Source organism: Saccostrea cucullata, unplaced genomic scaffold (genome assembly GCF_032062105.1).
Source record: "Saccostrea cucullata isolate Sc308-1 unplaced genomic scaffold, CSIRO_AGI_Scuc_v1 ctg15780, whole genome shotgun sequence".
NCBI classification, from domain to species: domain Eukaryota; kingdom Metazoa; phylum Mollusca; class Bivalvia; order Ostreida; family Ostreidae; genus Saccostrea; species Saccostrea cuccullata.
Window position 1 is genome coordinate 8,846 of NW_026933133.1, and position 15,777 is coordinate 24,622.

At 32.8% G+C, this 15,777-nt stretch overlaps 1 protein-coding gene across 1 annotated transcript; it reads left to right on the top strand.

Annotated features, from left to right (window-relative positions):
- Positions 1-2,278: 2,278 nt before the first annotated feature.
- On the top strand, positions 2,279-15,253 carry LOC134237341 (rhodopsin, G0-coupled-like). The gene is made up of 5 exons (XM_062719445.1): positions 2,279-2,366; positions 9,263-9,425; positions 13,058-13,185; positions 13,461-13,795; positions 14,521-15,253. Exons 1-5 carry the CDS (start codon positions 2,279-2,281, stop codon positions 14,911-14,913), a joined length of 1,107 nt encoding a protein of 368 aa, XP_062575429.1. The 3' UTR covers positions 14,914-15,253.
- Positions 15,254-15,777: the final 524 nt, after the last annotated feature.

The following is a 15,777-nucleotide window of genomic DNA, read 5'->3' on the forward strand; positions in this document are numbered from 1 at the left end:
AATGAAAAACTAGTCTTTTGACATATCATAGATAGAATGTTCTATCGTTAAAATGATAAATTTCCTACGGACCCGAGACACAGTTAGATTATTCTAACTAGACATATCAGCCATATCTTCAAAGAGAACTTTTTTTGTAATGAAGCAATTCATAAGCTCAATTTTTTTTTTATCTTCTTGACAAAGACAATTCTTCTGAAAGACATGTAAAAGTAAGCGGTTTTCGATGATTAGGACTTCTGTAGTTGAATTCCTTGACTGCATGAAAAAAATAAAATCAGCTTCTTCTATACTTATATTGAGAAACCCTAAGTTGCATGATCACACTACGCTATCTGTTTCTGTTTAGAATTCACTTTTTCTTATAAGGAGTGAATCCACAAGAAAATGTCACTTTATGTATCTAGGTCTCTCTTGTAATGGAGTGTTTTTCGTTGACAGAAAAAAATCTATAAAGTTCTGTAAAATTTAAATGTTTGAGTGTAGCATAAGGATCACAAGAAAACTGTGGGTTTGGTGTTAATTGTATAATTTTTTTTAATGATTTTGAAAAATATCATTTTTGAATTTTTCATATCCAAACAGGATTGGATGGAAATATATATTATCACATCAAATGTCAATACAAGGGTATTGAGTGGCCATGTTAACATCAAATGTCATATTTTAAGGGTATTGGGTGAAAATCATACAATGTTGTGTTCCAAAATATCAATCGAAACATGACATCCGCCTCAGACAATATAAGTTACTTTCGTAAAAGGTTTGCTAAGCCTATTAAAACCTTTTAAATAGATATTTAAAGTACAAGTGTAGACTTAGCTAAAACAAACAGAGGATATCAGCAGCTACTAAGCTAGCAGAAGCTAGCAACCAATAAGAATTAATAATTCAAAAATTGAGATTCACTGTATTGATAAAGTCGAATGATTTCTGACGTTTTCCATACTAATTGTTATACTATTATTTACAAATTAATATTCTACGGATCATTTTTTCTTCCACGATCATTACAAGAAGCACATTACGGTCTACAGGGGGTGCTTTCTTTAAATAGTGTCTTTTTTCCTTGTAACACGGATAACGTAACATATAAATACATGTGTAAGCAATAAAGTATCATATTGGGAGTTTCATTGAGACATGACATGAAGTTAGTACTTGATCAGATCTACTATAACGATTTTCGGACATCAAAGGATTTGATCACCTGAGAGACTTCGTCATATCCCACTGAAACTCTATAATGATATCTTATTTCTTAAATAAACATTAAATGGGAAGTTTCATAATCATTTCTTTGTTTTGAAGGGCTTGAGGTGATGAAAAATCTCAATAGATTTAATTTCACATTGATTGATGAAATGGGGGTGCATGCTCCAGTGCCCTTGCTTTAGAGTTGTGCACTTTCACTTAGTGAAAGGCACTGGTTCCCACAGAAGAGAACCATATTCCGATCTGATATTCGAACCCTTGTTCCTAGGATCACGTAAACAATGGCAGTTGGAAAAAAAAACAGCGACTCCAAAACGAAGGAGACCCACGCTCTAAAACAACCTTGTATCAAGTTGCAATAATAAATTTGTTTATATTTATTAAACAAGCACATTACCTCGCTTTTTTCCAATGAAATACCGGGCATATCTGTAACCGTTATGTTTAAAGTGTTATATATTTTGAATGTGGTTTCAAAATACATTTATTTAATTTGAACTTAATCGCTTCAAATTGTTAAAAAAGGTATAAAATGTACAATAGTCTGCAAATGCATATTAAACTTTGTTGTAGATATTATACAAAGAAATATTGTCTAAGTAAATGTACACTGTACAATGATACAAAAATGTTAAATTGCTACTTTAAACATGGAATCTTTTTTTCTGTGCTTATAAAAAATCACGCTTTAGTGCACTATTTACCTTAAGTGAACGGATTGCCTTTGCTGTAAAAAATGAATAAACAGAATCAAATACTCTTTGTTGTATTTATTATAACTATTTAAAATGTTAAATAAAGAAGAAAAATAAAGACACATCTTGAAATAACGTTACCAACCTGAAGTCATGTACAACGTGAAAATTACAAAGACTAGTTTTTATGACAAAGAGGAGATAATACCCATCTCCATAGCAACAATAGATATATATAAGAGTAATGCTGATGTGCAGTTAATGACAAACCAATACGATCAAAGAAATAGAATGTCAATAAGAAATGGCCAGTTTGGATTGAACGTCAAATCCAGAAATGTGAGAAAGGCACTAGATTCTAGGGCGCAATGACGGACAACAGCAGTGAAGTGGTGGTCTGGGAGAAGTTAAATAACGCTAGTTATGTCTCAATAGGAGTGTATCTTATCACTTTGGGTAAGTTCTTGACCATTCTCTTACTTAACTTGGGGCAGTATGAGTTTCAACGCTGCGTGCATACTAAGTGTATCACTTTTTACTCCTTGTAAAAAAAACTTTTAAATTTCTTACTAAATGTAAAACACGTTTATATTTATTATTAATTTTTTTTTGAAATTATCAAGTAAATTTTTTTCTTAAACCCATCCTTAAAATAACATCTATAAAGTTTATAACACCATTTCATATGTGGAGTCAATTTATAACATATGGAGATAAAAGCTGTATTCAAACCAAAAGTTCATTCAAACAATACAAATCATGAGCAGAGCAAACACAGACCCCCCTCCCCCAAAAAAACATCAGAAGGAGGATTAGGTGTCTTGGAGGAGTGACCATCCAGTACCGACCAGTCAAAGGGGCATGTGCTTCTTATCTTGATCGAGGAAAAATATTTTCAATTTTTTTCAAAATTAGTTTTAATTCAAATTCAATTTGATTTTTTAGGAAAATCAAACGTGTGCAATTAACTAGTAAAATGGCCACGATTAGAACAGAAACTACTGAAACGTTTCTGGCTTTGATACGGTAAATCAATGAAAAGAGAGAATCTAATATTAAACTCACAGGGTGTCACAAATAAAATTGAAACCGTGGAAACTTTAACAAAATCCAAAGAAGCTAGTTCTGTAATTATGATCCAAATCGTTCATTGACATTCTTTATAAGATATTTTTCAATCTAAATTTAGAAAAAAGACATAGACTTAGCAAGGGAAACTTGTTGTGGATGGGTCGAAGCCTCTCAAAGCTAGTGAATTTGCTCTATTTCTTGACAGTTGAATCGGCGTGTCCAAAAATAAATGAGATTAAGGTCAACTAGGCTAAACTTTTGAAAATGTTAATTAGGAACAGATTATAAATGTTGCATACATATGTAAGGGTGATCGCAGAAAGAAAAAAAGTAAAAAAAAATCATGAAACTATACAGTAAGTAATATTTTAAAAGCTTGATTACATGCATCATTAAGGACCAAAATAAATAAGGTTTAAATGCATCCAACTTATTATTTATAACCTTTACTTAAGTGCAAAAGCAAAACCCCTAGGGTTTATGTATTTTTGTATTTATTGACATAACTCTATATTGTTAGAAAACGTCTTTTCCTATTAATTTGTATTAATACAATTTCACACAGCTTACTTCTCTTAGTACTTTTAAAGAGCAATGCATACCCACAAAGTAGTTGAAAAAAAACTTGGAATTCCGTACATATATCGTGATAACACTCAATCTATATATACTAGTACACCCAGTAATAATTTTCAAGCTAAAGGTATCGAGTATTGCAAATTGATGTAAAAAGTAAAGACAAGACGTAAACGTAGTTATTTATCACAACTGAACAACTGAACATGATAAATGCATAAAAAGAAATACTCATAGAGGTTGTTTTTGTTGATATCGGTTTCGTAATTTCATATGGTTAAAGTGAATTTTTCCTCTATGTCAGAGACAACGATCAGAACGGTCATTCTAAGCATGAATCCTCCTCATTTTATTTAAGGAATGAAGCTTCTTTCATCTTATGTTATATGTTATATCATAACTTGGGGCAGTTTACGCTTTATAAACCGTGAAGGGTTTATAAAAAGCGTAAACTGCCCCCAAGTTATGTTATATCCTATAACATAAGTTGAAATAAGCTTCATTCCTTATAATCTACCGGTAATTTCAGTGGAGACAATAGACAATTTTTCCTACAGAAAAAGACTTCAACTTGAGCATATTTTAAAAGTAACGTCAAGCGTTTTTAAAGTAATTCATTTTGACGTATACAATGTAGGTAACTTTTTTTATTCGAAATGGATTAAATCTTTTACCCAATCAAATGATGTGTGTCAACTAAAATTAAATTATTTATGTATAAATGTCACATAGAATCTGAGATTACATGAGCATTGCCTTCAATAACAAGGTCTGAACAAAATATTAACTACAGACAGAAAGGTTACTGACATGTCTGTCCTTCTCCTACATATTTTCACATCTTTTGTAGTGATAATATGATGGAATTTAAAATGATAAAACATGAAAAAAACATTAGTACCCAAGGTCAACAACAAAGACAATACAAACTTTTTGTAGAGCAAACTCGCACCCTATATAACATTAGATGTGAGATAGATACCCTCGAGGAGAACGCACCTCCCATCAAGCTGTCACATCCCCCGTATGCTCCTTGTCATGATAGAGAAACTAAAAAAATCCTCAAACAATTCAATGTGGAAAAAGGCCTAACACTTTAATGAAGATGTCTGTCAGTTTCGACTTGACAATATAATTAATATACGTACTAAAATGGTAATGGTGTCAGACAGAATTTGGTGGAAAATGTTGAATTTAAACCAGGCTGTTGATCTTTGTTACATCAACTTTGATGTCAATAGCCTGTCTTGCTTTAGAAAGTATTTACATAGACCACGTTCTTATATTTCAAATCAAATTAGAAACAATAAACTTTATCGCAGGCGATAAATAAGTGAAGTTGACAATAAAGTTGAAGCCATCAGGTCATTTTCTAAGTTTTGTTGCTAGAAACCAAATAATGCACTTTTATTTCAATATAAAACATATGAGTCAGATTCCATTTAGATGTATTTTATATCGAGTTCAAAAAGATATATTTTATCAAAGCAGAGATGAAAATAAAATAAATACGGTTTTGCACATTTCTTTCTGTGTAACAATTAAAGAGACACCGTGACGCACAAAGGGGGAAATTAACAAATGTAGAATTTTTGCATGACCCGTGTAAATTTTGTTTAATTCATAAAAGTATTAGGTTTCAGAAAATTACAGGTTTTAGAACTTAAAAATTATATCTTATGGAGAAAAATAAAAGTAAAAATAATTTCAGTATGCACCATAACGAAAATATTGCAGAATACCCTGGTACTTCTTCCTCCCTATTGTACGCGTGCGCAGAAAAGTTGAATAAGTTTCCACAGTTACCCTTGTCTCAAGTATCCACGAATGAATGATTTTAATCTTTTTAAAAAATTATAAGAACATATTTCTCACCTTTGTATGCTCCAGTTGAATGTTGTTTACTAGTTTGAGCTAAAAATAAAAGTGGTGTGACCTTGACATACACGAAACAAGGAAACGGTAGTTACAACCTTTGTTTTTCCGGCACTTATAATTGTGCGCAGTCTTTACTTGCAGTTTAATTGTCATATCTTATCTATATACTCATAAGTCTTTCTCTGTATGCTACAGATATCTTAAAATAAAGACATGGTTTTGACTCATTGGGTCCTTTTAAATATATATGCAAATAAAATAATAGCCATCTGGCAGAGGGAAAATTCGACCCACAAATCTAATAATCCTATTACAAAGAAGGATGTAATTTATACACCATATATTAACTCAATCAATGGAACAAACGCACCTTTCAAGTGATCAAATATGGAATTTGACTACGGATTATTCAGTCTTACTGATCAATAAATGGGGTTTACGGCTGGTGTGACCAAACGACAGTGGCGGGATGTTAACTACTCATAGGCACCTGATCTCAGATTGACGCCCTATTCACATATTTATATAGTTTGTAGGTTTCCTAAAATTAATCACTGTTCGTTATCTTCAACTATTTCATTGACTGAAGCACACTTGAATAGATTTTTTCAACCCGCGACGCACGTTGAAATTATTGGGGGATCAGTCATTAAGCTCCTTTACACGTCTTACATCAAAGACAAAGCTATAATCACATTTTATTCTTAATAATGGACAAAACCTTGTCCAAAGTTTCGGGAATATCTTACAGTCTTTTTGTGAATTTCAATGGGGAGCACGTTTTTGCTTGGTCATTATTCTTGTTAAAACTTTACTTTTTTTAGCCAAATCCTTTCGCTTTGTTTTACTCTTGCATTCATATCTCACTGAACTGTAATCACATCGTATCAGCGCTGATTTATGTTGAAGGTACACGTCTTCCATTGTGAAATCCTATAAGGTACCTTCATATTATTAGGTGTTCCGGTAAGTCTCTTGTCACTTTAATTACCAACTTAATTCACAATACCTGCGTTTATTATCTGTAAAATAAGCGGCTTACTGTAAGAGATGATTTGAGATAAGCCTCACATTATACGGTCATCACGAAATAAACATTGTCGCCATTTACATTTATAAGATACAGACCCTATAATGTCTGCAGTAAAATATAAGTAATCAGCTTTCGGTATAAAAGTTAGGCTTTTGTAAAAGACCAAGTGTCTTTTGAGTGCCAGGGTTCCAGAGTTTGGTTTTCAACGGTCTGATATTATGCCCTCAAAGTTTACAATTAACTCAGTGTTTACTACTTATAAAGATTTAATGGAATGAATTCGATGTTTAATTAAAAACGAAAGACTTTCCTTAGCTTTATACTCCATTCTTTAAGATAAATAAAAAAAACATGCTTTTTGATATCATAAAATTCTGCTATTTCCTGCAGATTCTGCTTACATAACGAAAATTCGACGATACTCAAAAATATGCTCTGAGTACGAACAATCATTCGACCTAGTAAGGCTACAGATAGATAGGTTAATGTTTAAGGGATTTCAACAATCCTCATTAAAGTCTGCATTTCGTAAATTCTATGGTCATTATAGTGATGTTAATAACAAATATGACCTATCATTGGATGTACTATAATACTTAGTTTTTTGATGTTAATTTAGACCACAGAATTAATAAAAAACTGACTCACGGTACGTGTGATCGGACAAATGGGTCTTACTCCTCTTTAGCACCTTTTCCAACTAATTCCAGAAGATCCGTGTTGCATGTCCTGTTTATAAATTTGTACTGTTTGTTTATTTTTGTGAGACCAATCTTTGTCCATTACCTTCACGTTTTCTCCCCAGTGAATAGTTGCTAAGTAGTAGATATTCTCTGTTATTATATCAATATCCGGATTTATTTTTATGAAAACATGTTTTGGTTCATCAATTGAAATAAGCTAAAGTTTCTAGCTAAATTACAATGTAGACATCTTTTTAATATCCTTAATATCCTGAACTGAAACTATTCTTTATGCATCTTATAAGGTTTTTATTAAATAAAATTAAGACATGCATTATCCCTTTTTCTCGAGGGAGAGTTAAAGAAATATGGATATATCTTTCTCAGCTGATCTTCCAAGTTGGTTAACTAATGAAAACACACAATGCATTATAAAAATGGAAAAAAAATGTTTTGTCCATTTACATGCAACGCACATACATGAAAAAATAAAACCGATAATGTAGGACAGTCTTCGCAGAATCTTTGGTATATATAACATAACCTCCGTTATTTAAACACTGAATTGACGACTGATTTTCCCGTAATATCCCGATCATGACAAGGAGCACACGGCGGGTATGACCGGTCGGCAGGGGATGCTCAATCCTCCATGGCACTTGATCTTACCTCTAATGTTGTGGAGGTCAGTGTTTGCTCTGCTCCTATTTTGCATTGTTTTATGGACTTTTGATCTGGAATACTGTTCGTTATCTCCATATGTTTCACTTCATTTATCGGCATCATTCCCATAAAGTTATGTGTATATGTTTATCAATGCATTTAATTATTTTTATAAGCTGTAGATAGCAAATTATACAGAAGTAGTTTTAATTGTTTATTAACTTTTTTCAATGAAAATGAAAGATCTCATTTTTTTTTCTGGTTAATGATGATTTGACATATCATTATGTTTCAATAAATGGTAATTTTTTTTATATCTTTTGTATAATGTATTGTATTCAAACATTGAAACCTTATCGGGTATTGTTTATCGTTGCGGTATCAACAATTGATAAAAGAAGCGGTTTTGTATAGTAAAACTTCCACCAGAGCAATTATCAAATAATGGACTAACAATTCGTGTGAAAAACGTCAGCCAGCATTTGACTCAATGATAAATTGTATTTGCTGACAAGGTCATTGTATCGACCATAGAACTTACAAAATGATGACTTTCAACGAGACTGCTGATATCCTTGTTTCATTAACTTGTTTGTCAATCATTTACCTCGTTTTAGAACTTGTTCATACGTAGAGCATGCTCTTGCGTATCGAATCAACTGAGATATATAAACTCCCGTATGCAGATGATGAAGGTATATTGCTGCATAAGTTAGGGAAGTTATCGATAGTTAATTTAAAGACGCCTTGTTTGATGTCGTTGAGCTTGGTTGTTAGATTACCATTAACGTCTCTTTTTGAAGTAAAATATCCAAAATAATAAAATTAAAATGGTAATTAATGGCTTTTATAATAATCAATAATTATAATAATAATAAATGATCAATTAGGTATTTAAGAACAACATTTATACTCCCTTAACCCGAAGGACAAGTCAATTATTTTACTTTTCAATTTTTGTTTAGTGTACACTGCAAAAGGCAAGAATATTTTATTGTCAAACACGCCTATGCCTTAAACCTGATTAAAAAGAAAAATAAAGAAATATTAATTGATTGTATATTGTTTAACGTCCCATTCGAGAATTTTCACACATACAGAGACGTCACCGTATGTTGGTGAAGGGCTTCAAATGTAGACCTATACTTGGCACTCAGAGCCATTGAGCAGTGAGAGTTCTTCACCATGCCAACGCCTACCGTGACACGGGACCTACGTTTTTAAGGCCATATCCAAAAGACCCGTGACTTTCACTTCTAGTGCCGAGGGCTTGGCAAAGGAACAGTCACTCCTTATGTTTACGTCTTAGGTTTGACGTGGCGCCGCGAATGAGAATCGAACCCGGGCCTCCCGATCGCGAAGCGAACGCTCTACCACTAGGCTACCGTGACCGGTAAAAATAGTGCAACAAGAAGAGGATCTAATAATTACATGCTTGATATTTTCAGCCCCAACAGCCATTTTTGGAAACTGTCTCGTTCTTTTTGTATTCTGGCGTAAGAGTTTGTACAAGAGACCTGTAAACTGGTTTATTGTCAACCTAGCGGTGGCGGATCTAATAGTTTCCCTTTTGGCACATCCAATGTCAGCGACCACTGCCTTTAGCAAGAGGTAATTATTGTAATATTAAAAGAATATTCATTTTCACTGGAATCAAAATAAATCAAGATAAAAGACGTATTTTCCCATAGGTATTTGAATATTTCCTGTCATAACCTTTTGAAGTCCTAATTAAATCCCCTTTCCATTTGCTTACTATGTCGTTAAGAGGTTATTTCTGGTAATATCGTGAAAGAGGAAGTTCTAGGTTTTTAGCAGATTTATTTTAGCTTTTCATTTTTTGATTAAAGTTTGAACATTGTTCGTCTGTTTTCTACTAGTCTGCTATCTGCCTGTGAATAAATTTTCACTATTTTGACTTATGTTTGGTTGAAAGTCATTAAATCAATGTTTATTCTAAATAAAGACTTTGTCACCTTCCAATGCTGTCCAAAGTGACAAATTATCTAAGTATCTTTCTCTTAAAATGCCAGGACAATAAAACTAATAAAAGGTCGATGTGTCACGTCGCTCACCTGAGTTACTATTGCCAATGCTGTTCTTCAGCAGCAGTTTTGAGCCATGCATATTCTCAAGTAAAACTTTGGTTATATTGTGTGCCCCCCTTGACTAATGACTCCTAACAGAACTACGCTACATGAGGGTGCTTCCATATCAGTATGGCTAACCACATCTTTGTTGTTCTTGTATAGAAGATTGAAACGTTTACCTATATAAATTTAAAAAAAATTGTTCCAGAAGAATTTTCCTATATATACATGTATCTATTTAAATTTTTTATCGCCCATTCCAGTCCCGTTTTACCACAGGGTTCATGATTTCAACAAAATTTCAAGGATGCCTCTAAACAATTTTACTAAACATGGCTCTGCTGTTCTTTGGAATGACCTTTTAAAAAGTTTTTTCCTGTATTTTCCTTTGATCACTAATGGAATTCCATCTTAGCCCCAGGGATAATGATTTTAACTTTAACTTTACTTTAACTCAGGATGCTTCCATATAAATATATTCTATTTGTTTATATTCCTATATATTTAATAATTTATTGTGAACCCAAATAGTTATGATTTGAACAAAATTTATAACAAAATCTACATTAAATAACAAAACATTCACTTATTCAATCTTTTCTGACAAAGTCAATATTAAGAAATTACTTTTTAAATATTTTTTAATTACCGGTATGTCCTATTGAAAGAAAGTATGACCTTTCGTTTAAACAAACTAAGATTCCTTTTGCCTAATGATGCCCTGTAGCATATTCGGCCGATAAATTGGAAGAAATTCTTCAAAATCAAATGTCAGTTTTAAATATTTTTAATATTCCACAGAGCCAAAAGGAATTTGAACTACCCTATATATACTGGATTCCGAAACTTCATAAAAATCCTTACAAACAAAGATACATTGCGAGTACTCTGAGGTTGACATCAAAGAAATGCTTGAGTTTCTGATTGACAATATCTACGTGGTTTTTGGAGACCAGGTATTCCAACAATCTATTGGAATTCCCATGGATAACAATTGCGCTCCGTTATTAGCGGACCTATTTTTATATTCATATGAAGCAGAATTTGTGCAAAATCTTATGCGTGAAAAGAAGAAAACACTTGATGTGGCCTTCAACTCGACATTTAGATATATCGACGACGTTTTGTCAATTAACAATGGTCATTTCCATTCCTACGTCGATACGATATATCCTGGTGAGCTTGAGATAAAAGATACCACAGAGTCTGACACATCTGTTTCACACTTGGATATTTTACTCGAAAAAAGACATTAATGGTAATCTAACAACCAAGCTATATGATAAACGTGATGACTTTAACTTTTCTATCGTCAACTTCCCTTACTTATGCAGCAATATACCTTCGTCATCTGCATACGGAGTGTATATATCTCAGTTGATTCGATACGAAAGAGCTTGCTCTACGTATGAACAATTTCTAAAACGAGGTAAATTATTAACAACCAAGTGAAACAAGAATATCAGCCGTCTCGTTTTTAGTCATCATTTCGTACGTTCTGTGGTCGATACAATGACCTTGTCAGCAAATACAATTTAACATTGTGTCAAATGCTGACTGACATTTTACGTACTAATTGTTAGACCATTATTTATACACTGAATTGACGACGGATTTTTCCGTTATTTCCTGATCATGACAAGGAGCACACGGCGGGTGTGACCGATCAGCAGGGGATGATTACTCCTCCATGGCACCTGATCCCACCTCTGATGTTTCGGAGGTCCGTGTTTGCTCTGCTCTTATTTTGTATTGTTTTATGGACTTTGAGATTGAATACTGTTCGTTATCTCCATATCCCTCTCATAAGAAATTGATATGTGAAAAAAGAAGGTATGGATTTAGCTTTATTGTGCCCTAAAAATTCAATGTTTTCAGAAAGTTTTGAAACCGGTTAAATATAAGAAGAGTTTATGACTGTGACAGATCAGAAAAGAATATATAGCATGAAGGAGTACCATTCTGGAACTATGACATCATTAATTTGATGTATTTCTCAATTTGAAAAAGAGAAAGCCTTAAAATGACCCATTTCAAAGGTAATTTTCGTTCAGAGAAAAGTGTCCACAGCCGTCGCCCACCTTTGTTTTTGGATATGTTGTCCAAAAGTCAATAAATAATGACATATCTCAAAATCTTTGCGGGTGATGCCTGTGGACAATTTTACCTGAAAGAAAATTCCATTGAAAATTGCTGTCTTCTGCAACATTTAAAGAAAATACGGGAAAATGCATATGTTTATGACGTCACAATTAGCATTTATAAATGCATATGAGAAAAATAATTTGTATGATTTTTCTGTATGGGATTTCAATGATTAAGAAAGCATGGGTTTTCATTTTTTACATCAGTTTCATTTTGCAAAATCACAAGGCAAGATCTGTATTGAAAGCGTACCTTGTTCTTTAACAAAAAATTGATACCAGATGCGCAGGGGAGCTAAAAATATGATCAAAATTCTTCAAAAGGTCAGCAAGAGTCATGATTGGTCAAATCAATGAAAGCAGCCATAAACAATGCACAATTTACCATCTTTTAAAAGATGCCCATATCAAGAACAAGAAAAACAACAATTTTTAAAAGTTGATATATAACCAAACATTTAAACAATAGATTCCAGTTTTCTTGTAAACCAGTGTCTAAAGGCTTGGAAAAGTCTTTAATATGATAATAAGGAAGACAAATGATATATTGGAAACTTTTCAAAAATCTTCTGAATAATGTAAAGTCTGTATACAAGTACTCCTATGACATAGTTTAAGTTCATGAACACTGTGCACACTGTACAATCATTAATTATTTTTTAAACTATACTATAAATTATTTTACAGAAACACAAATATTACAGTTTTTTTTATTTGATTCTAAGACGTCCTTAACAGTTATGTTAAAATCTTGATCATGAAATGTAGTGTAATGTACATATTTAGAATATACATTGACCAGAAAAGAACTGTAAACTGTGAGTGTTTGGGCCATGGGCCTTTTTTAGTTATCGAATCTGAATGGGAAATAAAGCATACCATTCTGTATTAGAGATTTTTAGAAAAACACACACACATTATGTAAAAACTATCTTTTAGACTGAAATTCTGAGTGTTTTATATTCTAAAAATGCATTAGGCTTACATTTTAACGTGATTCTATTTACAGATGGAGTCTTGGTGTAGTAGGTTGTCAATTGTATGCCTTCATCAGTTATACAGGTGCTTGTAACAACATCATGACCTATGCTGCTATTAGCTATTTCCGCTGCCAAATTGTCTGCAAAAACAGATACAGTAAGTTAAAAAGTGAAAGTAGAATGGTTTAAAATTCGAAATAAAGGGTTTTCATGTCATATATCTACTAAAGATTAGTAAAAGAGAAGAAAGAAGAAAAATTTAAGAGTGTTCATTGTAGAACTAATGCGTTCTTCACTTTACTCAAATTGATTCTGCAGCACATTTTCTTTTACTTCCCTTTTTAATACCATATGTCTGTACATGCAAGAAAAAAAGGAGTGCAACCACTTATTTCAACTTTCAACTCACTTACCTTAATTTAAACATTTCAGTAGCTCGAGTGAAGTGTGGGAGGATCCTAGGAACGCTGGTGGCGATCTGGATCTTCAGTTTGTTTTGGACTATTTCCCCGCTCCTGGGTTGGAACAGTTATGAGCTGGAGCCGTACAATATAACCTGCAGTATCCGCTGGACGGGTCATTCTCTGGGGGACAAGTCCTATGTTTGGTTGTGTCTCCTGTTTGTCTTTATATTCCCGCTGTCTGTTATGATCTTCTCCTACAGTCAAATCGCTAATCATGCACGGCGTCTCTCCTTAACCACACAGCCAAGCGACATCGAGAATAAGTCCAAGTTCCTGTATAACTTGGAGAGAGGGGCAACAAGGGTAAGTTATTTAAGGAGAGTTAATTTTAAACCGAGTCTTCCAAGGAATGTTTAAACTTATAAATCAAGAATGTTTTTGCAGTGCTAGCCAAATTGTTATTTCAGAGAGATATTTGGACAATTTTCTTTAAAACTTGTAACTTCAGATTTTTTTTTTTCACTTTTTCTAAGCCTAAGGACATACACTGTATATGCAAACTTTAAATTATACTAACAGATAAATTGTATATGTCTCGCTTCTTAATAAGCACCAACATTTAATGCTCTCACTCCAAAGCAACGAGGATCACTTGAAGGAAGCTAGAAGCTTGAAGGTGCTCATTTAAAGAAAAGAGCTAATATGACTGTTACTGAAAAAAAGAACATGTGTCTGATATTGATATATAGCAATCGAATTCTACCTTTTACGCATAGTCTACGTGCATTTGTACTTTGAATAATGCAGATTGGGTGAAAAGTATCCTTATTATTCAACATAAGTGTTAAATAGTGTAGGCCAGCATTAGATTATATTTATCATTTCGCTTTATGCTAATTTTCTGTTTTGATGAAACAAGATTTCTGAACATTGTTTTATTATTATGTTTAGAGTAAAACTCTTACTATGAACATATGGCTAATCTCTTGATTCAGATGTCACAACCATACATTTGATATATCTATTGATTCAGATTTCAGAACCATACATTCGATATATCTATTGATATATTTTTTTCTTACTATCAGATTTCCCTTATGATGACAATGACCTTCGTATTTACATGGACGCCATACGCCATTTTATCCACAGTAGCCGCAGCTGGCATCAACATCACTTCACCTGTCGTTTTACTACCAACGCTTTTCGCTAAATCATCTTGTGCTTACAACCCATTTATGTTCTTTCTAAGCCACAATACATTCAAATCATTCAAATGGGGTTTCGACTCGTGCACTAAAAACAATGCAGAGGATTCTGGGAAACTGTACGTGAGCAAGGTTAAATTTAACAATCGAGTGGAGCCTTCCGAGTTACCCAGCTGCTCCACAGGTGAGAGAAATGTAGTACAGACTACCAAGCAACAAAACAACAAAGTCGTAACTCTTACCATTTCTGATGTTGAAGAAAGTGGTATATAGCGTAAATCAGCACATGTGCTTAAAATCAATCAAGTAATCGAATCGAATTGGAGAAAATGTACGTTCCCCAAATTTATCATAACTTAAAATATTTTCTCCACTGAATGGTTACTGAAAACCAACTGTTATTCGCGATTTATCAGTTTAAAATTTATGCGCTATACGGCGAATTTCTTGACTGGGGAATTGCATGCAATTTTCTCAAATAGAAAATGAAAGAATAAATTGGAGGCGAGAAGCATTTCCAGTAAGAGAAAGAAAGTCTCTTGCATATATGTGAATAAAATTTGGTTATCTGTTCTGATATACTTCAAATTTGAATATCAAGGTATTAAGTATTTTTATTATACACATACATTTTTTTTATATTTGTGTTTTCTTAACCACATTAGACTGATTAATACGGAAGCCCTGGAGGGACATTGACTTACTTGTTATGACTATTTTGTTATAACTTTTTTGGTTTTGATTTATTTGTTGTGAATGTTTCGTAGCTAGAGATAACTAAGTGTAAGAAGGCTACTGAAATCTGTTGCTTGGCTTACTTTTATAATAAAAATAATGTTTAGTCCTATTTTAACTGTGGTTTTTGATTGACGAATTTTAGTTTAACGTCCAGTACAGTCGTAATTTCTAAAGTAAATATTATTTTTGTTGTTTTTACTTAATTCTTATTTCCTTAGAGTTATTACTTAATTCTTATATGTAACTTCCATTTTGCATAATGATTGAAGACAAGAACATGACTGCTATTTTATCTTGTCGTTAGTAATAAATTCAAGGACATTTTTTCTGGAACTATACGTTGCCTCCATCTTTCACGCCACTTTTGTGAAGTAAACTTGTCTTAACAAATTTAAAATA